Consider the following 25,666-nt stretch of genomic DNA (forward strand, 5'->3'; position numbering starts at 1 on the left):
GACACTGTTTTTTACAGGTAGCTTGCAAATTTCTTAAAAGCAGGATATAGTTTTAGCTAAGTCATTACAACAAGAGGATGCTTGTGTGAGTTGTGATCAGGCAAGAAGTTTGGCTGAATTTGCTGCCATGACTTGCAGGAAGCTTGGGGAAAGGCTTTGGCAGGGTGTTTGTTTGTAAGAGAATTCTGTCTTTTTGTCGAACTGCTGACAGAAAATTCTTGGATAGGATGTTTATGACAGGAGAACAATGGGGAAATAATATTTATTCCATTTCTCTGTTATTGGTGTATAACAGATGGGTGGGAAAGGGGGGTCAGGGGGTCCTTGGAGTCAAAGAAGGGGAATGTGGGGGTGAGGTGACCTGGGATGTCTGGGAATGGGGGCCTGAGGGTGCCTGGTGTCAAAGAAAAGGGGGATCCAGGGCCTGGGAGATACAAAATAGGCAGGAAAAGGGGTGCAGGATTATCCTGGAGTCAGAGAAAGGGGTGTCCAAGTTTGGAGAACAGGGAATAGCCATGCAGGGAGGTCCCAGAGCCCAGGAAAAGGAGGTGCAGAGGGATAATGTTAATAGTAGGGAGGAGAAGGAGAAAACAATGGGATGGGGCTCCAAAGTGCTGATTTCCAAAGGAAGAAAAGTGGGGAGAGTGCGGGGAAGTGTCCCCAGGGAAAGTGATCCCAGAACAGATCTGCTGCTCAGGGCCAGAGCAGGGACTGGGAACAAGGATTCTGGGAATTCAGGGCAGTGGAAGGGGAGTTTCCCTCCCCATGCTGCCCATCCTGTGCTTCCCAGAGCCCAGTCACTCCCACTATGAGTCCAGCTGTTCCCACTATATCTGAGTTGCCCAGAACAGAGTCCTAATTGGCCCAGTATGACCCCAGTCTGTCCCAACATGGTCTCAGTGACGCCCAGTAGTGCCCAGTATAGACCCAACCATTTGACTTGCTCCCAGTTGTCCCATATGTGGTTTCAGTTTTCTGCTAGCATAGTCCCAGTAACTCCCACTGTGGTCCCAGTCACCCCCAGTATGGTTCCAGTGACTTCCAGTCTCTGCCAGTATGGTGTCAGGATGATCCCAGTTGGGCCCAGTCTTTGCCAGAAGGACCCCAAAGCTCCTGGATCACGTGGAGGACCCACCCAGAGGAGGGTCCCTCCAAGTTCTGTGGCTGCAGGAAGAGCCCTGAGGAGCCAAGGGCCCCCCAGAGCCACACTACGCAGTAGAAGGTGGTCCCACAAGGCCTCCTGCTGCCCCTCGTGTCCTCCAGCTTGGGCCCAGCTCCTCCTACTGTTATCCCAGTTGCCTTCAACATGGTCCCACTTGCTTCCAGTATCAGCCCAGTCTCATGCCATTAGCTCCAAGTGTGCTCCCAGATATTTTCCAGTCATTGCCGGTATGATCCGAGTCACTCCCAGACAGTCTCATTATGGTCCCAGTATGACTCCAGTGCTCCCAATATTACCCCAGTTCCCCCCACATGCTTCCAGTTGCTCCCTTTTACGCCTACTATGGTTCCACTCACTCCCAGTATATCCCAGTGGAGGGGTGGCTTTATATATTAGAGAGTCTCTTGACTCTGTTGAACTTGAGGTCAGCAGTGACAAGGTTGAGTGTCTGTGGACCAGAATGAGGGGGAAGGCCAACAGGGCTGACATCCTTGTGGGTGTCTGTTACAGGCCACCCAACCAGGATGATGAAGGGGATGAATTATTCTACAAGCTGCTGGCAGATGTCTCAAAATCTCCAGGCCTTGTTCTTGTGGGTGACTTGAACCTGCCCGATATCTGCTGGGAGCTCAACACAGCAGAGAAGAGGCAGTCTGGTAGATTTCTGGAGTGTATACAGGATAATTTCCTGCTTCAGCTGGTAAATGAGCCTACCAGGGGTGGGGCCCCTCTACACCTGCTGTTTATAGAGAGGGGCTGGTGGGAGATGTAGTGGTCAGAGGCTGTCTGGGTACAGCGACCATGAAGTAACAGAGTTTTCAGTACTCAGGGATATGAGGAGGGCCATCAATAAAACCTCTTTGCTGGACATCCAGAGGGCAGATTTCAGCCTGGTCAGAAGACTGGACCAGAGCATACCCTGGGAAACAACCCTCAAAAACAAGGGGGTACAGGAGGGACGGATGTGCTTCCAGAAGGAAGTCTTGAGTGCACAGGAACAGCCTGTCCAGGTGTGCCAAAATGGAAGCCAATGGGGAAGACATCCAGCTTGGTTGTACAGGGAGATTCTGAAGGAAATCAGCAATAAAAAGGGAGCTGACTGAGTGTGGAAAAAAAAAGGTGGCTATTTAGGAAGAGTTTAGGAAGATAGTTAGGTCCTGTAGGAAGAAAATGAGAGACAAAAGTGCAATTTGAAGTCAGTTTGGCTACTTCTGTTAGGGATGACAAAAAGTGCTTCTATAAATATGTTAATAGGAAAAGGAGGGACAAGGAAAACCTCCATTCTTTGTTGGACTTGGGGGAGAACATCATTACCAGAGATGAGGGGAAGGCTGAGGTTCTTAACACCTACTTTTCCTCAGTTTTCACCAGTAAGACAGGTGGCCCTGAGGACAACTGGCCTCCTGAGCTGGTAGAAAAGAGACAGGGAGCTGAATAGTCCCGCTGTGTTCCAGAAGGAAATAGTGACTTAGTGAGGCACCTGAATCCTCACAAGTCTGTGGGTCCAGATGGGATCCATGCTGGGGTGATGAGGGAGCTGCTGGATGAGCTTGGCAAGCCACTCTCCATCATCTCCCAACAGTCCTGACTCTCTGGGGAGGTTCCAGAGGACTGGAAGTTGGACATTGTCACCCCAATCCACAAAAAGGGCTGCAAGGCTGACCCTGGCAACTCCAGCCCTGTCAGCCTGACCTAGGTGCCTGTCAGGGTTATGGAGCAGATCATCATGAGTGCAATCACACAGCACCTAAAGGATGGGCAAGGGCTCAGACCCAGCCAGCATGGGTTTAGGAGGGGCAGGTCCTGTCTGACCAACCTGATCTCTTTTTATGATCAGGTGACCCATGTGGTGGACGAGGGGAAGGCTGTGGATGTGTCTATCTGGACTTAAGCAAGGCCTTTGACACTGTCTCCCACAATATACTCCTGGAAAAGCTGGTAGCCCATGGCTTGGACAGGTGTACCCTCTGCTGGGTGATGAGCTGTCTGGAGGGCCGGGCCCAGAGAGTGCTGGTGAACGGGGCTGTGTCCAGCTGTCGGCTGGTCACCAATGGTGTTCCCCAGGGGTCTGTGTAGGGCCCAGTCCTGTTTAACATCTTTATTGATAATTTAGATGAGGGGATTGAGTCCATCATCAGTAAATTTGCTGATGACACCAAGTTGGGAGGGAGTGTCGAGCTGCTGGAAGGCAGGAGGGCTCTGCAGAGGGACCTGGATGGACTTCAGAGATGGGCTGATTCCAATGGGATGAAGTTCAACAAGGCCAAGTCCAGGTCCTGCCCTTTGGCCACGCGAACCCCCGCAGGGCTCCAGGCTGGGCACAGAGTGGCTGGAGAGCAGCCAGGCAGAGGGACCTGGGGGGACTGAGGGACGGGAAGCTGAACAGGAGCCAACAGTGTGCCCAGGTGGCCAAGAAGTCCAGTGGGATCCTGTCCTGGATCCAAACTAGCGTAGCCAGCAGACCCAGGGCAGTGACCCTTCCCCTGGACTCTGCCTTGGGGAGGCCACACCTTGAGTGTTGTATCTGGGCTCCTCAGTTCAGGAAAGAGATTGAGGGGCTGGAGCGAGTCCAGAGAAGAGCAATGAGGCTGGAGAAGGGATCGGAGCACAAGTGCTGTGGGGAGAGGCTGAGGGAGCTGGGGGTGTTCAGCCTGGAGAAGAGGAGGCTCAGAGATGTTTTCATCACTCTCTAGAACTATCTGAAAGGAGACTGTAGACAGGTGGGGATTGGTCTCTTTTCCAAAGCACTCAGCAATAGGAGAAGAGGGCACAGGCTTAAGCTCTGCCAGGGCAGGTTTTAGGTTGGATATCAGGAAGAAGTTCTTCACAGAGAGAGTGCTCAGGCATTGGAATGGCCTGCCCAGGGAGGAGGTGGATTCTCCAACCCTGGAGGTATTTAAGGTGAGACTGGACATGGCACTGAGTGCCATGATCTGGTAATCAGAGTGGGGTTGGATTAAGGGTTGGACTTGATGATCTGGGAGGTCTCTTCCAACCCAACTGATTCTGTAATTCTATGAGAAGAGAGCAGGGATGGTGGCAAGGCCCTGTCTTGCCAGAGGCAGAGCACAGGCCCAAGGGGAAGAGCAAAAGAGACAGAAGCTCCACCTCCCTCTCTTTTATACTTCTTGATGCTTCCTGATGGTGTCAGATGATATGAAATACCTCTTTGGTTGCTCAAGTCAGGTGATGCTTGTCCCTTCCAATCTGTGTCACATCCTCTGGGCCTGATGAATTGAGGCCTGGCTGAAGCTAAAGCTAAAACTACCACACCCCATTACATTCTATTCTCAAGCTCCATTTCTATGATGGTTCGGGATAGATTTCACACACTGAGAAATGACTTAACAAAATTCCAGGGATCTTGCTTTCAACTGGCCACATCCTGGGACTGAGAGGATCTCCTCAAATAATATTTTGGGTGTCACTGGAGTCCTCAGGGTGATGGAACCCATGTAGGATCTGCAGCTTTGTCCCACCTGGGTCATCAATAATTGTCACCAAAAGTCATCAGGAAGGAATGAGACCCTCCAAGCCCCTCCGTGGAGTGTCTGTGACTCAGACACTCCTTTATTCTGGGCAGAGACAGAGAGAGAATCTCTCCAGCTCCATACAAGCCCTTCCAAGAGTTCTCACATATTTATACATTTTAGCAAACAAAGAAATTACCGTTTTTTCTTCTAAGATATACAATTCTCTTCATTAATTGGTATTCTATTCTTTATTGGCTGTTTTGGTCAACATTCTTTGGTGCTTTTATCATTCTGTCTCAGGCAAAGTCTCCAACTCTCAGGCTGAAATGTCTTTGTTCGTCTCCTCTGTACCCTCTGGTTGCTCCAACATAGCTTTGAGGGACCATAATTTTAAGGTCCCAGCTGTCCAATCTTCAGCTCCCTCAGGCTTCTCTTTCCGTCAGAGCCAGTCCAGGGAAACTCAAAGCTTTGGGGCTTTAAAGACCAAACTGAGGAGAGTCTGTGAGAAGTAACGCAGTCAACGATTGCCACTAATTAAAAATGTAGGAAAGTTGTCTAATTTGCAGCACTGGGAGTAACTGGGAAGTGGCTTGTTGGGGCTGGGCTGGCATGTGAAGGAACCAAAGGCAAACTGGGAGAAGATCTGTGGAGTCTGAGGAGGTTGGGAAGGCACATTTAGGGTGCTTGGGGTCTCCTGGGAGAGCTGGGGGCAATTGGGAGGAAGTTTAAGGGGTCCTGAGTGGGCTGGGAGGGGGTTTGATGGTTCCTAGTGGGGCTGAGAGGGACTTTGAGGGGTCCTGAAGGGCCAGGTAGGGAGTGGAAGGAGGTTCCAGGTGATCCTGGGTGGGCTCCTGTGACTGGGAGAAGATTTGGGGGAGGTCCTGGACAGGCTGTGGGAGGTTTTAGGGGCTCCTTCCCCCCGGCCCTGCCCGGACCCGCCGCCGGACGCCCCCCAAGACACTGCCGGGGGTCGGGGCTCTGTGTCGGGGTTTGTCCTCCTGAGCTGGTGCTTCTCCGTGTGCCACAAGGGCAGGGAGTCACCTGGCGTCGCGTGTCGCCCCCTCTCCTGCTGTCCCTCTGCCCCCAGCCGGCTGCTCCCAGTGTTCCCAGTAAAGCTTGCCAGTTCTCCCCAGTCCCGGTCCCGGGGGTGTCTGGGGGGGGGAATCAGCCAGAGAAGGCCCAGAATCATTTTCCAGCCAATCAGAGCACGCGGTGCTGATGACTCCGCAGTTGCCAGGCAGACCCGCAGTACCCCGCGCTCCCCACCCCGAGCCCACACGCGCCCCTCCCTCGCCCCCAGCGCCCCTCGGGATCGCAATTTGGGGCGGGGGGAGGTGGGGGCGGCCAGGCCGGGCCCCCCCGCGCTGTACCGGCCGTGGCGGCTGCGGCGGCGGCCGAGTGTGGGCGGGAGCGGCCAAGAGCCCAGCGCTGCCCCATCCCGAGCTGCCCCAGCTCCATCCCTGCTCCTCCCGCGGGGAGCGGCGGGGCTGCGGGCAAGGGGGGCCCGGGGTGGGGCGCTGGGTCTGGGGGGGAGGAGGAAAAGGGCTGGAGGGGGCGGGACTGTGGGGGCGGAGAAGCAGCAGGAGAGGAGGGACAGAGCAGGGGGAGGAGCCGGGACAGGGGACACAGAGAGAACAAAGCAGCACGTGGTCGGCGCTCAGTCGGAAGGTCCGTGTGGGGCGGGGGGGCGAGAGCGGTTTTGGAACCCCTCGGGTTATCTGGGAGGGAACCCCGGGACCCGCGGAGTGGGGAGAGCCGAGAGGGGCGATAGCGGAGCTGAGGAAGCCCCGGAATGGTGGAATTGGGGGCGGGAGCACAGAGGGAGCCCCGGGCCCCTTAAACGGGGGTCCCGGAGAGGGAGAAGCCCCGGCACTGTGGAGATGAGGGGGAAGCAGCAATGCAGGGGGGAGGTGGGACCCCCAAGAGCCTGGAGAAGGCGAGAGCCGAGAGAGGATGGAGCCGTGGGATTCCCGGGATCCCCGGCAGCCCAGAGAGGGTGGGACGGGATCCCCAATACAAGTGGGACCCCCAGCAGTGCAGACAGGGGGACCCCTATAACCCCACCGTGAAGAATGCAGAGAAGAGGAACTGCTGGGAGGGTTGTTTTGGGCTGACTTTTGGTGTTTTGGAGGTATTTAGGGACACAAGATTACAGGTGTTGGAGACCGAGGGCGGGACTAGGGACGGCTGCGGGGAGAGGTGAGGGGAGAGCGGCAAGTTTGGGTGGCTTTTGGGGGTCCCACATTACCCACCCACCCCCTACCCTTCCCTGGGACCCACCGGCGCCGTGTTGGCCGTTAGAGTGAAGGTGGAGAAGCCGGGTAAGCCCCTCCCCCATCCCGGGACTGCCGTCGGGTCCGTCAGGTCCATCCCACATCCTCCCCCACGCCCCCCCAAAAAAACAAAAACCCAAACCATCTTGAGATCCCGAAACCCCACACTTAAAACCACAGGATTCCCCAAATCACTTCCTCGACCTTTCAGAGCCCCTCAAAACGCCCCAGAGTTCTCCCCTTCAACCCCCCGAGACTCCCCCAAAGTCCCCCAAAACTCCCCAGACCCCCCTAAACGCTGCACAGATCCTTTCAGAGACCCCCAAAACACCCAAGAGAACCTCTCAGAGTCCCCCCAAACTTTCATCCAGACCCTGCAAACCACCCCAACACCACTCAATCCCCCCCCCAGACCTTTCCAAATTCCATCACCCTCCCTCCAAACCCACTCCCAGACCACCTCAAAGATCCCCAGGACCCACAAACGACACCAGAACCCCCCAGGCCTCTCCAAGATACTCTCAAACCAGTCCAGGACCTCTCTAAATTCCCTTCCAGATGCTGAAAAGTACACCAGAATCCTCCTAAATCCCTTCCAGACCTTCCAAACAACCCAGAACCCTCCAACTGCTTCCAGAACAGCCCAGATACTCCCAAACCCTTCCCATAAACCCTCATCCCTGACCCCCGAAAACTCCTTGAAGGGACAGTTGAAACAGAGAGAACTGCAGGTAAGGGAGACACGTGGACAGCCCAAGAAAGCAGGAAAATCAGATTATTTTGATGGGTTTTTTTCGTAGAAGCTGAAAGGAGGAAATTGGGGATGATGCTCTTGGAAAAGGAAACGGTGTGAGCGAGTGAGGGGCAACCACAGTGTGGGGAACAAAGGGAGTCACCCCTAGAGGGGGCATTGCTTGGGGAGCATCCCTGGATGCTGGAAAATCCTGGGATCTTCCCATGCCTCTATGGAGGCGCCTGGCACAGATCCCCTAAAACCCCAAACCATCAAAAGTGGGCAAAAAAACCCAAAATACGCAGATTAAGGAAAAAGAAATTCAAAGCACCAAGATTCACTTCTAAAAAAACCCTCCCAGAAATTTGCTCCCTGTGGTCTCTGCGCTTGGGGTTCTGGGGCTCCTCCCTGTCCAGGCTGTTGGGGGTGTCTTGTGTTTTAGGGTCCCCTCTCTGGGGTTCTGCCTTTTCCAGGCTGCTTGAGACACCGGGAATTTCAGAGGTCCCCCACTCTGTGATCTGAACCCACTGAGTTTCTTTGATTACCCCTCTCCATGATCCCTCCAAGGAATGCCGAGGGTTCCAGGGGTCCTTTCTGCCCTGACTCTCTGCTCAGGGTGCTCAAGGACCCCCCCTGGATCCCAAAATGGACAGCCCAGAGAGGGGGCACCCTCAGGACCCCCATCATCCTGGAGAGGTGGGGCCCTTGGGAACCAGCACCCCAAGCAGAGAGTCAGGAGAGGAGGGACTGCGGGGGCCCAAATCCCCTCTGGTGTCCCTATTTGGGGGTTGAATCTTGGTGTTTTGGGCTGAATTTTAAGGGTGCAGGGGGGACACAGGTGGGACAGGGGGTTTTCAGGGGGTCACATGGCCAAGGAAAGGGGTGTAATTGCTCAGAGAAGTGGGATGGGAAGCCCAGGGATCTCCTGTGCCCAGGAAAGGGGTGTACAGGATGTTAAGGAACCGTTGTTCATGATGGAGGAAAACCCAGAATGGCCAGAAAAGAGGGGTTCAAGGTTTCCCCCAGTGTTCCAAAAGAATCTGTGGTATGGGAAGTGCAGGACTGGGGGCACTGGGGGTCCCAGAGTCAAGGCAAAGGGGGTGTGGGGACTGGAGGAGGTGGGATGGCACAGAAATGGGGTGCATGGGGGTGTTGGTGTAGGATAAGCGGGGGCAGGGACACCCCAGTGCCTTGGAATGGATGATCAGGATGGGCCCAAGGTAAGGAAGGGTAGGACTAGGAGTGGGGAGAGGTGGTTGCGGGGTGGAGATGGTCCCTGTGCCCAGAATAAGGGGAGTTGAGGAGATGGCAAAGGAAAGGTAAAGGGATTGTGAAGTTTGGGAAAGGCAGGATGAGAGGGAAAAGGAAGGCAGGGTGGTCCTGGAGTCAGAGAAAGGGGGATGTGAAGGCTGGTATGCCGGGAATGACCAGGCAGTGGGTTTTAGGGCCCTGGTAGCCTGGAGAGGGCGGGGACCCTGGAGAGGGAGGACCCCCAATACACAGGAGACCCCCAGCAGCCCAGACAGGGAGAACACTCAGAATGCCAAAAGGAGGAGGTCAGAGAGGAGAAGCTCCTGGGAGGGTTTTCTTGAGCTAAATCTTGGTGTTTTGAAGGTTTTTATGGACACAAGATGCCTAGTGACTTTTAGAGAGGGACTTGGGCAACCCAACCCAAGGCACTCGCAGCTTGTTTTCCCTAAAAACCAGGATTTATCCTTCTGAAGGTGTATCGGAATGGCGGAGGAGGCTGTGAGGAAGAGGAAGATGCTGCGGGACCCTAAGGCAGGTGAGGAGGAAGTCAGTGTCCCTTTGCCCCTCTCTTGTGCTGCATCTTCCAGCCCAGCATGGCCCCGGCTGCAGGACAGCCCCGCTGCCGACGCCGTCCTGCCGGGGCCGGGTTTGGGGGGATGTCCTTGACCTTCCCTGTGGGCCGAAGGCAAATGCCCTGCCTGTCCTTGTTCCTTCCTGCCCCAGGCCCTGAGCTGAGCACGGGGAGCACGGAGGACAAATCCCCCCAGCAGAACCTGGTGGCAGAGGCCACTTTGAACAGCTCCACAGAGCAGGAAGTCACCGAGGAGAAAAAGCCACGGAGATCCCTCAGGAGGAGAAGCTCTCAACCGAGTTTTGGGTCCTCCGAGCAGGATAGAGCCACCCAGCGTGGGAAAGATGGCCAGAGCTTCAACGAGAGCTCTGAGCTGGGGGTGCAGCAGCAGCTTCAGAACACGGAGAAGCGCTACAAGTGCTTGGCATGTGGGAAGGGATTCAGCAAGAGATCCAACCTGATCCAGCACCAGCACATCCACACTGGGGAGCGGCCCCACAAGTGTAGGGAATGTGGGAAGGGCTTCAGTCACAGGTCCAACCTGATCCGTCACCAGATGATCCACACTGGGGAATGTCCCTACGAGTGTTCCCAGTGTGGGAAGAGGTGTCGGACCATCTCTAATCTCCTCGTACATCAGCGCACACACACAGGGGAGAGGCCCTTCTGCTGCACCGACTGCGGGAAGAGATTCAGCCAGAGCTCCAACCTCTTTACCCACAGGAGGCTCCACACCAGGGGCAGGCGTCACAAATGTGGGGACTGTGGTAAGAGCTTCATTCGTAACTCTGAGCTCATCATCCACCGGATGACCCACACTGGAGAAAGGCCATTTGAGTGTCCCGAGTGTGGGAAGAGGTTTCAGACCAGCTCAATTCTCCTCAAACAGCGCACACACAGGGACGAGAGGCCCTTCTGCTGCACCGACTGCGGGAGGAGATTCAACCATAAATCCGACCTCATCACTCACCGGCGTAGCCACACTGGGGAGAGGCCTTATGACTGTGACGAGTGTGGGAAGAGCTTCACCAGCAGCTCTGCCTTGACCAAACATCAACGGACCCACCAGTGAGGGAAGCCCCACGAGTGCCCTGACTGTGGGAAAAGCTTCATCTGCTGCTCCATCTCTATCACCCACATTCCTTGTGACCCACATTAGGAAGACCCCTGGCTGGTCTCCACATCCTCCTGGCTCTCCATGGGCATTTGAATTAACCCAGGGGGAGGAACATCCATGGTGTCATGGGTTTAGTTAGGCCCAGATTTAGGCTGTAGCTTTTAGAGCAAGGCCATGGACAATCATCTGACTGGAGCTGGGTCAGCCCAGCTGACTCCTACTGGCCAAGTCTATTGCATCCCATATTCTGACATCATCTCAGATAGAAGAAGAGAGGGAGGAGGGATTTTCCTTCTTGCTGGATGATCAAGGAGTTTCTTGGCATTGCAGAGCTCCTGGGGGGAGACCAAGATACTGGGGAAGTTGAAATTTATTTCCTGTTTGTTCTTGCTACCTTTTATTCTTAGTCTGTAGTTTGTATTTGTTTTGGTTTCTATTTTATTTTCTGTTTAATATACATTGCTCTGCTGAACTGTGTCCTGTGTTTTGGTTTTTGGGGGACAGAAGAGGAGACTTTGCCTCTGAAATGAGTACTTGGCATTTTGCCACATCAAAACCATCACATATGGGGACACAGACTGAAGTGGGAAATTCATTGGGAAGGGGGAGTTGCTGACTTTTGACCCTAAAAATCTCCCCTGCTCCATACCCTGAGTTTATCTTGTGGCCTCAAGGAATCCTGAATGGTGTTTCAGAACTTTTCTAAACTCAATAATTCCATAATTCCAATTCTCTGTTGTTCTGCCTCTCTGTGGGCCACCCAAGCCAACCCCATGTACAATCAGAAGATTCATTTTTTTGTCCTTTTTTATTTTATTTGTTCCATTTTAATCCCTTAATATCACCTGAAATTGAGATTAAAATGAAGAAATTGAAAAAAGACATCTAAATTTCCACCATTCTCCTGGAAATTGGGGCAGGGATTTAGGCTTCAAAGAGATATTCAGGAAGATTTCATGGTTCTGTGGGGATTTGGGAGAGTTTTCCCCAAAATTGGAGGTGTCCAGACAGACTGACATTTCTCCATCGTTTTGCACTCCAATATCTGAGAGGGATTGATCTGTCAGCTCATAACACCTCAATCCCACCCCAAAATGGCTCCATGCCAACATGAATTGACTCAATCCCATCCCAAAATGGTTTAATGCAACTTGAACCCACTTAAGGGGAGTCAGCAGCAGGAGAAGGGGTGCTACAAACCCAGGGAGGATGGGATAAAATTGGGAGGGCTTGTATGCAAATTGGGAGGGTTGGGATGGGACTTGGAGGGGGATGGGTTGGGGATTGGGAGACAAGAGATGGGGTGTGTGGGAAAACTGAGGGAGCTTCTGGGGTGTGCTCCTGTCCTGAGGGGGGTACTGTGAGGGAGTGTGGGGGACATGTGACATCAGCACTTGGAATGGCGCCCCACAGGGAGGGACACAGGGAGCTCTTTTTGAGGGGATCCTGCTGCTTCCCAGCAGTTCAGGGGGCTTTAAATATCTTTTGAGGGTTTCCCTTCTCTTTTTCATGGGCTGAATTGAACCTCTTCCATCTTGGGGGGATGAGATGACCCTATTGACTGAAAAATCCTGCTGTTTTCAAGCAATTTTAGGGGTTCTAATTAGCTCTTGGGAGACACTTCCTCATGCTGGGGGTCGCAGGGACCCCCTGGCTCCACTGGGGGCTGAGGGGGCTTAAAATGCCCAGTTTTGAAGTGTTACAAGTGGCTTGTGGGGGGCCTAAGTTTGATGCACATCCCACCTGCAGGAGGGTGTCCCCCCTTCCTCCATGCCTGCTGGGGTTGGGCTGGGACCCCTTCCCACACAGGGGGCACCCATAGTTCTTTCTGGGGGATGAGGTTCCTCATGCCCTGGGACCAGCCCAGCTGGTGTCACAGAATCCCAGAATGTGCTGAGTGGGAAGGGACCCCCACGATCATGGAGTCCAACCCTCAGCCCTGCACAGGCCCATCCCCAAGAATCACATCCTGTACCCCAGAGCATCATTGAAAGCCTCCTGGAGCTCTGTCAGCCTTGGGGCTGTGCCCACTGCCGTGGGGTGCCTGGTCAGTGCCCACCACCCTCTGGGGGAAGAACCTCTTTGTAAGATCCAACCTAACCCTGCCCTGGCACAACTCCAGCCTTTTCCTGGGTGCTGTCCCTGGTCTCCACAGAGCAGAGATCAGTGCCTGCCCCTCCTCTGCCCCTGCCCAGGAAGTTGTACCTGCAATGAGGTGTCCCCTCAGTCTCCTCTTGTGCAGCTGAACACACCAAGTGCCCTCAGCTGCTCCTCACACGCTTCCCCTGCAGGCCCTTCCCCTCTTGTTGTCCTCCTTTGGGCACTCTCTAATGGCTCAATGTCTTCCTTCTGTTGTGGTGTCCCGATATTTCAGGTGAGGGAACTGCCAGGGCTGTGTGATGTGGGGTCTGAGGGTGCCCAGGGGCCACTGTGACACTGCAGGGCCTCCTGGAACCCAGGGGATATTGTGACACTGCAGGGCCTCCTGGAACCCAAGGGACAATGTGACACTGCAGGGCCTCCTGGAACCCAGGGGATACTGTGACACTGCAGGGCCTCCTGGAACCCAGGGGACACTGTGACACTGGAGGAACGAGGGGACTTTGTGAGAGTCAGAGAGTCACCAGCCCTCCCCGGCACTGGTCAGCAGCACAGAGGGGCAGTGGCCATCCCTGGTGCCACAAGAGGAGCCCAATTGGGCCTCTGTGTATCCAGCAGCAAAGGCAGACAGACACACACCCATTTAGAAGAGGCAGCTGCAGCTGCTCCTGAGTGTGCCCAGCAGGGCAGAGAGACGGAGAGGCTGCACAGGAGGAGGCAGATGCAGCTGCTCCTGGTGGCTCTACAAGGGGTGGTTGTAGGAAAGGGAGTTTTGAGGCTGGCAGGTGTGAAGTTACATTTCCTGAACAGCAACCCTTGGAGATAAGCAAAGGACAGCTGATCTTCTGCCACTGGCAGGCCCAGGCTCCAGAACACCACAGGCTGGTTGTGTTTCCATATGTGTGTTCCTCTGTCTGCTCTCACCCTCCCAAACCCCCTATATCTGCTGGGTCTGTTTTCCATCTGCAAGGAGATCGAAAGCCCTGAGCCATCCCCCCATTGGTAATAACTTTTTATGAATATTGATTTAACTAATGATTAATTAAATATGACTTTACCTTAAAGATGTGACAAAATATCATAACCCTTTCTACTAAAAGGAATAACAGAAGCCAAAAAAACCTTCTCTACCCTTTCTAAGTAATGTTAAAATAAATATAAGGCTTATTCCATGAAAGAAAAGGCAAACAACAACGCCTTTAAGAGAAAAGCTTTCAACAAGCTGCAAACATGTCACCTTTCTGTATCTCAGTTTCTAACATATTTTATAGCAGTCACACTCTAAGATAGTGTCGTGGTGTAGGTTTATTATTCTAGTTATTTATCAAATATATTAATTGTTTCATTTTATTCTGCAAAGTTATGGCATAGAAACACACAAGTGTGGACTTTTGTAAAGTATCATTACTGTTCTTAAGACCAATGTTTTTGTATCTGAAAAAGGCCTTAAATATCTAAACCAGTATAATTTTTGGTGTGCAAAATATCCGTCAGGTGAAAAGTACTGTCTAAATTTCAAGTGGCTTTCCAAAGTTCTGATGCTTTAAAAGCTTTATCTAACCATTGGAACACCTACTGCAAATAGTAAAAATTGTTTAAAAGTTTAAATTCTATTTAATACCTTTGTTCCTAAGCTCATTAGTGTTTTCCCTGTTAACAATTCCCTTCATGGTATGAATGAGTGTGTTGTTCGTTCCTTTTACTCCTACCTGCATTAACTATCAGTGTTTCAATGAGTTTCTCTATAATTTACTGCACTCTAATGGCTCAAGAAGAAGCCAACACTGGAGTTGTGGTGTTGGGAAGTGGGGAGACTCCTGCAGTGGCAGCTGAGGTGACTTGGCTGGGAAGGGTCACACAAAGCTCTCTCCTCACTCTCTCCCTTCTCGGCCTGTTTTCCTCAAAGCTGCAGCACTTGCAAGTTACATTGGAGTGAGATGTAAATAATGGATAAAATCAGAATTTTAAAATGATCAACAGTTCTCTTATTGCAGCTCATTAATGGAACCTCCACAAAATTGGTAAAACACATATTTAAGTTGTCAAGTACGAAAATGACACTATTTTTATAGAATTTGTTAATCTTTAGCATTCAGTACTAGCAATTGTTTTAAGCTTTTGTTTGACCAAGTGATGATAATCCAACCAATCAAGCAAATTCAAAGGTAGCCTTACTAACCTTTCTCTAAATTATTGATATCCATGACAGGAACCAAGACAATGGAAGTTTTACAGATGTAATAATTTTTGCTGAGTGTTCAAATATTCATGCCCTGTATTTTTTTGGATCCACACCCAGCAAATATCCAATGATACCTCTCTTATTTGCCAGGCAAGAACAAGAAAAAAAGGGGCAGTATTTGCTTGTATGTGTGTGAAAGAATTTTTGAACATTAAATGGAACATGAAGGAGAGATATGTCTACGTTTTAGAAAATTATATTCTTATCAAAGCAGCAACTCAAGAAACAAGGAAAAGTGTGAGGTGAAGACAAGCACAATTTCTCATTTCATAATTATAAGGCACAGCAAGTAAATTTCTAAGGCTGTTTTGAGTGATTGCATGACTGGGGGCTGGCCTGGATGGATGTGTGTGAGTACAGGAATCATGTATGGATGTGACTCCTGAATGCACTTACCCCACTGACAGAGCCACAACTCCCCCATCTATGCACAGGGACCCACTGACAAAAGTACAAAGTTATTCATTTGCAGAAATACGTACATAAAGTTAAAGGTCAAGGAAAGCAGAAACCCTAAAAAATAATTAAACCTATTTGTATGATTAAGATTATTCATTTATAAGTCATTTTAAATGAAGATTTTAAGGTTCTCTTAAATAAAGATTCATAAGAATAAATTCTGAATGAAACAGTGATCATTTTAAATCAATACATATAGGCTTTAAGGATTTCAGAAACCTTTGGATGACTTGTTTATCTTGAAACCCTAGTTGGAAAAGCATTTATTGATGGGTCTGGTATTAATGGGTCTGTTTCCATTTTTGTATTATGCTCTGAATTTTTGTTTATTGTCTTGTATGCAATGTATGATTTATTGTAATTTTAAAAGTTTCAGTTTTTCAGGTATAAAACAAGAAAGGCCGAGATGTAGGAATGGAAGTTTTGGAGATGGCAGATATGGAGTTAAATTTCCTGAACAGCAACCCTTGGAGATAAGCAAAGGACAGCTGATCTTCTGCCACTGGCAGGCCCAGGCACCAGAACACCACAGGCTGTTTGTGTTTGCATGTGTGTATTCTGTCTGCCCTCACCCTCCAACACCCCCCACCTGCTGGGTCTGTGTTCCATTTGCAAGGAGGTCAAAGCCCTGATCCATCCCCCGTGGGGGAGGTTATCAGTAACCCTGCCCCTGCCTCAGTCTCTGCCTCTGAGCTCTGTATATTGTCATGTGAAACTCAATAAATTACCTCCCTTGGCCTGAACTGCAGATTGTAATTGTGGTTTGACTCAGGGAGAGCCTTATTCCTCAGGACAGCAGGGCACTTGCCCAGCCAGTTTACAGCCCCTGTGCTGCTGCCCAAGAGTCCATGCACAGGGAACAAATAGCATTGGGTGGTGTCGTGTCCATGGTTGCCAAACAGCAACCAATTCAGCCAAGTGGCTGCTGCCTCCTTCCCCCTCAGCCACCAACTGTGTGTGTGGGGCTGCAGTGAGTGCTGCAGCTTTCCAGCATGGTCTGCCACGGCGAATCCCTGCCCTGCCCTCAGGAAACCATGCTGTTTGTTTCTGGGTGTCTGTGAGCTGATTGGAGGTCTTTCCCTACCCACCTATTTGATAGTTGGGCATGTTGTGGGTCCCTTGGTCAGGCTCGGTGTGTCTTTGGCTCACTAACTCTGCTGTTCTGACCCCTGTTCAAACTGAGCCTGCTTTTGGGTAACTTTGTGCAATGGCTTAAGTGGCACTGCTGAACCAGGTACATGTGATCTCCAGCACCCAACAGCACCTAAAAAGTGCTGTACTCCTTTCTTATCTTCTGGAGTGGGACAGGTTTGAATGCTGGCCAAGGCTTTCTCTGGGATTTGATGAATTCTCTCGGCTTCTTTGCTTCCAAAATATTTGACTTCGTGGGGTGAATTCTTCTTCCCCTGTATTTCTGTGGGATTCACTGCCCATCCACAGCACCTTAACAAGGCAAAGATGGCATCCAGTTATTGTTGCACCTGATGGTGATCAGATCCCTGTGTCAGGAGACCATCTGTGCCCTGAAGGATCTGTACCTGGGCAGGTGCAGTGTGTTGTGCTCCAGTGCAGTGTGTGGCTTGGGGACAAAAGGCAGGGCTGTGCTTGTAGCCCTGGGGCAGGTGAGTGAAGGTGTCCTGGTTCCCACCCCACAGAAATGGGAATGGATCCTGTGCCCTGGATGGACCTGGAATTGTGACAAATGCATTGGCTGCATCAATAACAGTGTCCCCTGTCCCTGGATGTGTCTGGGGGTGGGGCACTGATGTTGCAGCTTCAGAAACAGCAGCACTTGTGGGGGTGTCTGTTTGTTCACTGCCCTGGAATCTCCAGTCACCCACCAGCTGCCACCCGAGTCCTTCACAGCCCAGACAGGGCTGTGAACAGGAGAATGTGCAGAAGAGACACCACCTGCTTGGAACAAAGCATTGAGAGTGGCTTGAATTTCTGCATCTCCTCCCAGAAATTTACACTGTTTCATCTTTACAATTTCTGTAGCTGTGGGAATGTTTGCTTCTTGTTGTGTAAGTCCCACAGTGACAGCTCTGGCATGGAGCCACCACGTGGCACCAAATTTCTGATATGTACCTCTGATTTCTAAGGATGTACCCCATAATATATGTATTTATATGATGTATTCACAGTTTGAAGCAATAACAGAATATCTGTGAGGGTCTCAGTGCCCAATTTACATTTCCAATTTAGTCATTTTCTCAGATACTGGTTGATCCCCCAGCCCCCACACCAGGGCAGGTTTTCTCTGTGGTTTGTCTGGATTGCTGTGTATTACAGTGACCTCCCCGCCGTGTACACAAGCACTCAGACCCCCTGTTTATTCCCACCAGATGGTACACTGGGTGAAGGGGTGAGGGTCGTCTCTAAACACACATCATTCCGGTGTGGGGGCTTGGTCTCTTCCCTGTTCAGTTTTTATGTGTCTCTCTGCCTCAGCTTCAGCTTTTTGTTTCATTTCTGATGTAACCAACAGCACCTGGCCGTTCATCAGGTGTGACTGAGCCACTCTTTGGATCATGGATGGGGAGTTTGCACAAATTCTTCTCAGTATTTCAACACTCCCATGGGGTCTTTGGCCTCCCACAGTTCAAACTTAATGCCTGTAGAAATTTGTAGCTTATCCCACAGTGCACTCTACAGTTCCTGTGTCCACCCTGGTGGCTCCACTGGAGGAGCCACAGACTGAGGCTCTTCTTAAAGAACATCTCTACTCTATAAATACAATACAACAACAAACTATTCTACACAGACAAAACACACAGATAATCACAACACTTCCAACAAAAATAAAAACTCTTAACACACTTCACTCGATATCGTCCTGTGACACCACACACACAAAGGACTGAGGGGTTTTTGCTGACTGTGCTATCACAGCACTGACTGCAGAGGGGATCAGGTTACACCTACAGGGTCTACACTATGCAATAAGAAAAAGGTATGGCACTGTCTTCACAGCAGATAAAGGAAAAACACAGATATGAGTTGTGGCCACCCACATACTGGGAACAGCATCTCTTGTTGCAGCTCCGCATCCACTGACTGAGCCCTGTCTGTGTTCCCTGGGGAATAGTGTCTGTCAGTCCAGCTGTGCCCTGCACTGAGCCCTGGGTTTTGTGCCCTGGGGAACAGTGTCTGTCAGTCCAGCTGTGCCCTGCACTGACTGAGCCCTGGGTTTTATGCCCTGGGAAACAGTGTCTGTCAGTCCAACTGTGCCCTGCCCTGACTGAGCCCTGGGTTTTATGCCCTGGGGAACAATGTCTGTCAGTCCAGCTGTGCCCTGCACTGACTTAACCCTCTTCACCTCTGTGTCAGTTTTTGTGCTCTCAGAAGCTCACCCTCATTGCCAATTTTCTGTTACAGGTTCAAGAGGATTCCCACGCTGTATTTAGGCAGGATGAGGTGCTGTTTTGTTCTGTGACTGGCCTTGATGCCTCTGAGAGTCTGTTCTTCTCTTGGAAAGTGATGGAAAACAAGAACTGATAATGAGTGATTTCGGCCCTGAAGGAGAAGCATCTTGTGTACACAGGGACTGTTTTGCAGCCTGGCTGCTTGTTGACAGCCACTCAAGGATGAGTCAAGGAGAAAAGGGTGAGGAAGATGATGAAAATTCCTGACCGACCAAGAAAGGGAGACCCTCGATAGACACTGTGCAGGCTCAGGGGGTCTCCAGTTACATAATGGGGGGAGGGAGTGGTGGCCTTTCTCTGGGCTGTGCTGGCCACAGACACCCAGACAGACGTCCCAGAGCAAGTGTATCCAAACAGACAGTCCCTGCTCCAGGAGGAGGTGTGTGCTGGCACCGAGGACAGCGGTGACTCCCACGGGGACGCTGCTGAGTGTGTTGAGCCACCCAAGGCCAAGGATGCAGCAGCTGCTCAGACTGGGGATCCTGAGCACACTGGGGTCGGCATGGATGGGAACGGTGTCAGAGGTGTAGGAACTGTGTGAGTGGTGTGTGAGTGAGTAGGAGTTCTCTTGGGGTTTGGTTTTTGTTCCCTCTTCTCACTTTTTCTTCTTTCCTTTGCTATTTCACTTGAATAAATGAAGTTTACTCATGTTTTATATGGTGTCATAGTTTCAGCTCAGAGTCCTTCTGAACCCTCCCTAGAACAAATATCCTGAGAAACATCGAGATCAACGACTAAGAACTGCAAAACATCAAGACTCAGCCAAACAATAGTCCAAACAATGATCCTTCTGTCCCTGAAAAGAGTCCCACAAGTTTCCTCTCTCTGGTCTCTCCACTCTGGGGTTCTGGGGATCTCTCCTGTCCAGAATGGAAGTCTCAGAGTTGCCAAAGGTGTTGGGGACCCAGGAGTAATTTCTGCCCTGACTCTGCTTCAGGGTGCCATTCCCAGAGATTCCCCCTCTTTGGGTTCTCCACTTTTTTGTCTCAGGGGTCACCCCTGTGCAGGCTCCCCCACCTAAAGGCCCCTGTTTCAGGGTCCTGGGAGTTCTGAGGGGCTCCCTTTTCCACACTCCCCTGTCTCCAGGCTGCTGGGGGGCCTCCAGCTCAGCTTTCGCCCCTCTCCCCTCCTCATCTCTAGCACCTGAGATTAGATCAGTGGGTTAAAACTTGGTTGCAATAATGCCAAGGTTATGAGTTCAATCCCCCGTGTGGGCCATTGACTTAAGAGTTGGACTCGAACCTTGTGGGTCCTTCAAACTCAGAATAGTCTGTCTGTCTGTGAAGTCACCGGGCACCTGGTGTCCATCAAAAGCTCCAAAACACTGAGATACTGGCAAAAAACCTTCAGAAATATCAAAACTAAAAAACATCAAGTTTCAGCCAAAACCCACTTCAAAATATGAAGATTAAGCCAAAAAATCCCTCCCACGAGTTCCCCTTTATGGTCTTTCCACCTCAGTGTTCTGGTTTCCACCCTGTCTGGGCTGCCGGGGGACCCACCTGTATTGGGATTGGTGGGTTCTATTTCCTCTCAGCCTTAAGTGTAAACTTGGGGCACAGGATGTGACTCTTGGGGATGGGCCTGTGCAGGGCTGAGGGTTGGACTCCATGATCCTTGGGGGTCCCTTCCCACTCAGCACATTCTGGGATTCTGTGACACCAGCTGGGCTGGTCCCAGTGCATGAGGAGCCTCATCTGCCAGAAAGAACCGTAGGTGATCCCTGTGTGGGGAGGGGTCTCAGCCCCACCCCAGCAGGCCTGGAGGAAGGGGGGACACCCTCCTGTAGGTGGGATGTGCATCAGACTTGGGCCCTCCACAAGCCTCTTGCAACAGCTCAAAACTGGGCATTATAACCCCCCTCAGGCCCCAGTGGAGCCAGGGGGTCTCTGCAACCCCCAGAATGAGGGGGGGACTCCCAAGAGCCATTTAGAACCCCTAAAAATTGTTTACAAACAGCAGGATTTTTCTGTCAATAGGGTCATCTCATCCCTCCAAAATGCAAGAGGCTCAACTCAGGCCATAAAACCCAAAACACAGGACATAGTTCAGCAGAACAAGGTATATTAAACAGAAAATAAAATAGAAACCAAAACAAATACAAATTACAGACTAAGAATAAAAGGTAGCAAGAACAAACAGGAAATAAATTTCAACTTTCTCAGTATCTTGGTCTCCCCCCAGGAGCTCTGCAATGCCAACAAACTCCTTGCTCATCCGGCAAGAAGAAGAAGGAAAATCCCTCCTCCCTCTCTTCTTCTATCTGAGATGATGTCAGGATATGGGATGCAACAGAGTTGGCCAGTAGGAGTCAGCTGATTGTCCAAGGCTTTGCTCTAAAAACTACAGCCTAAATCTCGGCCTAACTAAACCCATGACACCATGGATGTTCCTCCTCCTGGGTTAATTCAAGTGCCCACGGAGAACCAGGAGGATGTGGAGACCACCAGCCAGGGGTCTTCCTAATGTGGGTCACAAGGAATGTGGGTGATAGAGATGGAGCAGCAGATGAAGCTTTTCCCACAGTCGGGGCACTTGTGGGGCTTCCCTCACTGGTGGGTCCGTTGGTGTTTGGTCAAGGCAGAGGTCCGGGTGAAGCTCTTCCCACACTCGTCGCACTCTCATAAGGCCTCTCCCCAGTGCGGATACGCCGGTGGGTGATGAGGGTGGAGTTATGTTTGAATCTCTTCCTGCAGTCGGTGCAGCAGAAGGGCCTCTCGTCCGTGTGTGTGCGCTGATGCTCGAGGAGAATTGAGCTGGTCTTAAACCTCTTCTCACACTCGGAACACTCAAACGGCCTTTCCCCAGTGTGGGTCATCTGGTGGTTGATGAGCTCAGAGTTACGAATGAAGCTCTTCCCACAGTCCCCACATATGTGAGGCCTCTCCCCGGTGTGGAGACACCGGTGCCTGATGAGGTTCGAGCTCTGGCTGAATCTCTTCCCGCAGTCGGTGCAGCAGAAGGGCCTCTCCCCTGTGTGTGTGCGCTGATGTACGAGGAGATTGGAGCTGGTCCGACACCTCTTCCCACACTTGGAACACTCGTAGGGACGTTCCCCAGTGTGGATCATCTGGTGGCTGATCAGGTGGGAGCTAAGACTGAAGCCCTTCCCACATTCCCTACAGGTGTAGGGCCATTCCCCGGTGTGGATGTGCTGGTGGCGAATCAGGTTGGAGCTCTTGCTGAATCCCTTCCCACATTCCAAGCACTTTTAGCGCTTCTCCCTGCTCTGAAGCTGCTGCTGCACTCCGAGGTCAGAGCTCTGCTTGAAGCTCTGGCCATCTTTCCCACCCTGGGTGGCTCTATCCTGATCCGAGGACCCAAAACTCGGTTGAGACCTTCTCCTCCTGAGGGATCTCCGTGGCTTTTTCTCCTCGGTGACTTCCTGCTCTGTGGAGCTGTTCAAAGTGGCCTCTGCCACCAGGTTCTGCTGGGGGGATTTGTCCTCCGTGCTCCCCGTGCTCAGCTCAGGGCCTGGGGCAGGAAGGAACAAGGACACTCAGGGCATTTGCCTCCGGCCCACAGGGAAGGGCAAGGACATCCCCCCAAACCCGGCCCCGGCAGGACGGCGTCGGCAGCGGGGTTGTCCTGCAGCCGGGGCCATGCTGGGCTGGAAGATGCAGCACAAGAGAGGGGCAAAGGGGCACTGACTTCCTCCTCACCTGCCTGGGGGCCCCGGGGCATCTTCCCCTTCCTCGCCGCCTCCTCCGCCATTCCAACACACCTTCAGAAGGATAAATCCTGGTTTTTGGGGAAAACAAGCTGTGAGTGCCTTGGGTTGGGTTGCTCAAACCCCTCTCTAAAAGTCACTGGGCATCTTGTGTCCATAAAAACCTCCAAAACACCAAGATTTAGCTCAAGAAAACCCTCCCAGGACCTTCTTGTCTCTCACCTCTCCCTTTTGGCATTCTGTGTGTCCCCCCTGTCTGGGCTCCTGGGGGTCTCCTGTGTATTGGGGGTCCTCCCTCTCCAGGGTCCCTGCCCTCCCCAGGCTACCAGGCCCCCACAACCCCCTGCCCGGCCATTCCTGGCTTACCAGCCCTCACACCCCCCTTTCTTTGACTCCAGGACCACCCTGCCCTCCTTTTCCCTCTCATCCTGCCTTTCCCAGACATCACAATCCCTTTGCCTTTCCTCTGCCATCTCCTCAACTCCCCTTATTCTGGCCACAGGGACCACCTCCACCCCCCAACCACCTCTCCCCACTCCTAGTCCTACCCTTCCTTACCTTGGGCCCATCCTGATCATCCATTCCAAGGCACTGGGATGTCCCTGCCCCACTTATCCTACACCAACACTCCCCTGCAGTCCTTTTCCAGGCCATCCCACCTCTTCCAGTCCCCACACGCACCTTTGCCTTGACTCTGGGACCCCCAGTGCCCCCACTCCTGCATTTCCCAGACCACAGATCCTTTTTGGAACACTGAGGGACACCTTGAACCCCTCTATTCTGGCCACTCTGGGTTTTCCTACATCATGACCCGCCTTTCCTTAACATCGAGGACCCCTGTACCCTGCTTTCCTGGGCACAGGGGACCCCTGGGCTTTCCATCCAACTTCTCCAAGCAATTACACCCCTTTCATTGGCCATGGGAGTCCCAGAAAACCCCCTGCCCCAGCTCTGTGTCCCCCATGCACCCTCAACATTCAGCCCTAAACACCAAGATTCAACCCCCAAATAGGGACACCAGAGGGGATTTCGGGCCCCCGCAGTCCCTCCTCCCCTGACTCTCTGCTTGGGGTGCTGGTTCCCAAGGGCCCCACTTCTCTAGGATGCCAGGGGTCCTGAGGGTGCCCCCTCTCTGGCCTGTCCATTTTGGGATCCAGGGGGGGTCCCTGAGCACCCTGAGCAGAGAGTCAGGGCAGAAAAGACCCCTGGGACACTCGGCATTCTTTGCAGGGATCATGGAGAGGGGGGAATCAAAGAAACTCAGTGGGTTCAGATCACAGAGTGGGGGACCTCTTAAATTCCCGGGATCTCCAGAAGCCTGGAAAAGGCAGAACCCCAGAGAGGGGACCCCAAAACACAAGGCACCCCCAACAGCCTGGACAGGGAGGATCCCCAGAACCCAAAGCACAGAGAACACAGGGAGCAAATTTCTGGGAGGGTTTTTTTGGAAGTAAATCTTGGTGCCTTGAATTTCTTTTTCCTTAATCTGCATATTTTGGGGTTTTTTTTTTGCCCAATCTTGATGGTTTGGGGTTTTAGGGGATCTGTGCCAGGCGCCTTCATTTGGAGGCACGTGAAGATCCCAGGATTTTCCAGCATCCAGGGATGCCCCCCAAGCAAAGCCCCCTCTGGGGGTGACTCCCTTTATTCCCCACACTGTGGTTGCCCCTCACTCGCTCACACCATTCCTTTTTTCCAAGAGCATCATCTCCAATTTCCTCCTTTCAGCTTCCAGGAAAAGTCCCATCAAATTAATCCGATTTTCCTGCTTTTTCAGTCTGTCCACGTGTCTCCCGAAGCTTCAGTTCTCTCTGTTTCAACTGTCCCTTCAAGGAGTTTTGGGGGGTCAGGGACGAGGGTTTATGGGAAAGGGTTGGGAGTATCTGGGCTGGTTTGGAAGCAGTTGGAGGGTTCTGAGTTGTCTGGAAGGTGTGGAAGGCATTTAGGGGGATCCTGGGGTAGTTTTCATCATCTGGAATGGGAATTTAGGGAGGTCCTGAACTGGTTTGAGAATATCTGGGAGAGGCTTGGGGGGTTCTGGTGTTGTTTGGGGGTCCTGGGGACATTTGGAGTCGTCTGGGAGGGGGTTTGGAGGGAGGGCGATGGAATTTGGGAAGGTGTTTGTGGGGGATTGGTTGGTCTTGGGGTGGTTTGCAGGGTCTGGATGAAAATTGGAGGGACTCGAGAGGTTCTCTTGGGTGTTTTAGGGGTCTCTGAGAAGTTCTGTGCAGTGTTTAGGGGGGTCTGGAGAGTTTTGGGGGACTCTGGGGGAGTCTTGGGGGCTTTGGGGGGGGGGACTCTGGGGCATTTTGAGGGGCTCTGGCAGGTCCAGGAGGTGATTTGGGTAACCCTGCGGTTTTAAGTCTGGGGTTTAAGGATCTCAGGATGGTTTTTGGGTTTTTTTTGGGGGGTGGGGGAGGAGGATGTGGGATGGACCTGACGGACCCGATGGCAGTCCCGGGATGGGGGAGGGGCTTACCCGGCTTCTCCACCTTCACTCTCACGGCCAACACGGCTCCGGTGTGTCCCAGGGAGGGGTAGGGGGTGAGTGGGTAATGTGGGACCCCCAAAACCCGCCCTGAGTCCCGAAAAGCCCCCCAAACTTGCCGATCTCCCCTCACCTCTCCCCGCAGCCATCCCGAGTCCCGCCCTCTGTCTCCACCACCTCCAATCTGGTGTTCCTAAATACCTCCAAAACACAAAAATTCAGCCCAAACCAACCCTCCCAGCAGTTCCTCTTCTCTGAATTCTCCACGGTGGGCTTATTGGGGTCCCCCTGTCTGCACTGCTGGGGGTCCCACTTGTATTGGGGATCCCGTCCCACCCTCTCCGGGCTGCCGGGGATCCCGGGAATCCCACGGCTCTTTCCTCTCTCGGCTCTCACCTCCTCCAGGCTCTTGGGGGGTCCCACCTCCCCCCTGTATTGCTGCTCCCCCCTCCTCTCCACACTGCCGGGGTTTCTCCCTCTCCGGGGCCCCGTTTAAGGGGCGCGGGGCTCCCTCTGTGCTCCCGCCCCCCAATTCCACCATTCCGGGGCTTCCCCAGCTCCGCTATCGCCCCTCTTCGCTCTCCCCACTCCGCGGGTCCCTCCCGGACCACCCGAGGGGCCCCAAAACCGCTCTCGCCCCCCCCCGCCCCACACCGACCTTCCGACCGAGCGCCGACCACGCGCTGCTTTGTCCTCTCCGTG

General features: G+C 52.4%; 2 protein-coding genes across 2 annotated transcripts in view; one reads left to right on the forward strand and one right to left on the reverse strand.

The window, feature by feature from the left end:
* The window catches only part of LOC139684145 (uncharacterized), a 1,342,464-nt gene that overhangs the window by 1,196,896 nt on the left and 119,902 nt on the right, over nucleotides 1-25,666 (reverse strand). The window contains 1 exon segment of the mRNA XM_071579746.1: nucleotides 21,415-22,088. Coding sequence (XP_071435847.1) covers nucleotides 21,415-22,088 — 674 coding nt within the window.
* LOC139684146 (uncharacterized) overlaps nucleotides 1-25,666 on the forward strand; it is an 800,710-nt gene that overhangs the window by 557,191 nt on the left and 217,853 nt on the right. Inside the window, 1 exon segment of the mRNA XM_071579747.1 lies at nucleotides 9,870-10,531. Within this exon segment, the coding sequence (XP_071435848.1) occupies nucleotides 9,870-10,531 (662 nt within the window).

Source organism: Pithys albifrons, chromosome 32, assembly GCF_047495875.1.
Source record: "Pithys albifrons albifrons isolate INPA30051 chromosome 32, PitAlb_v1, whole genome shotgun sequence".
Classification (NCBI taxonomy): domain Eukaryota; kingdom Metazoa; phylum Chordata; class Aves; order Passeriformes; family Thamnophilidae; genus Pithys; species Pithys albifrons.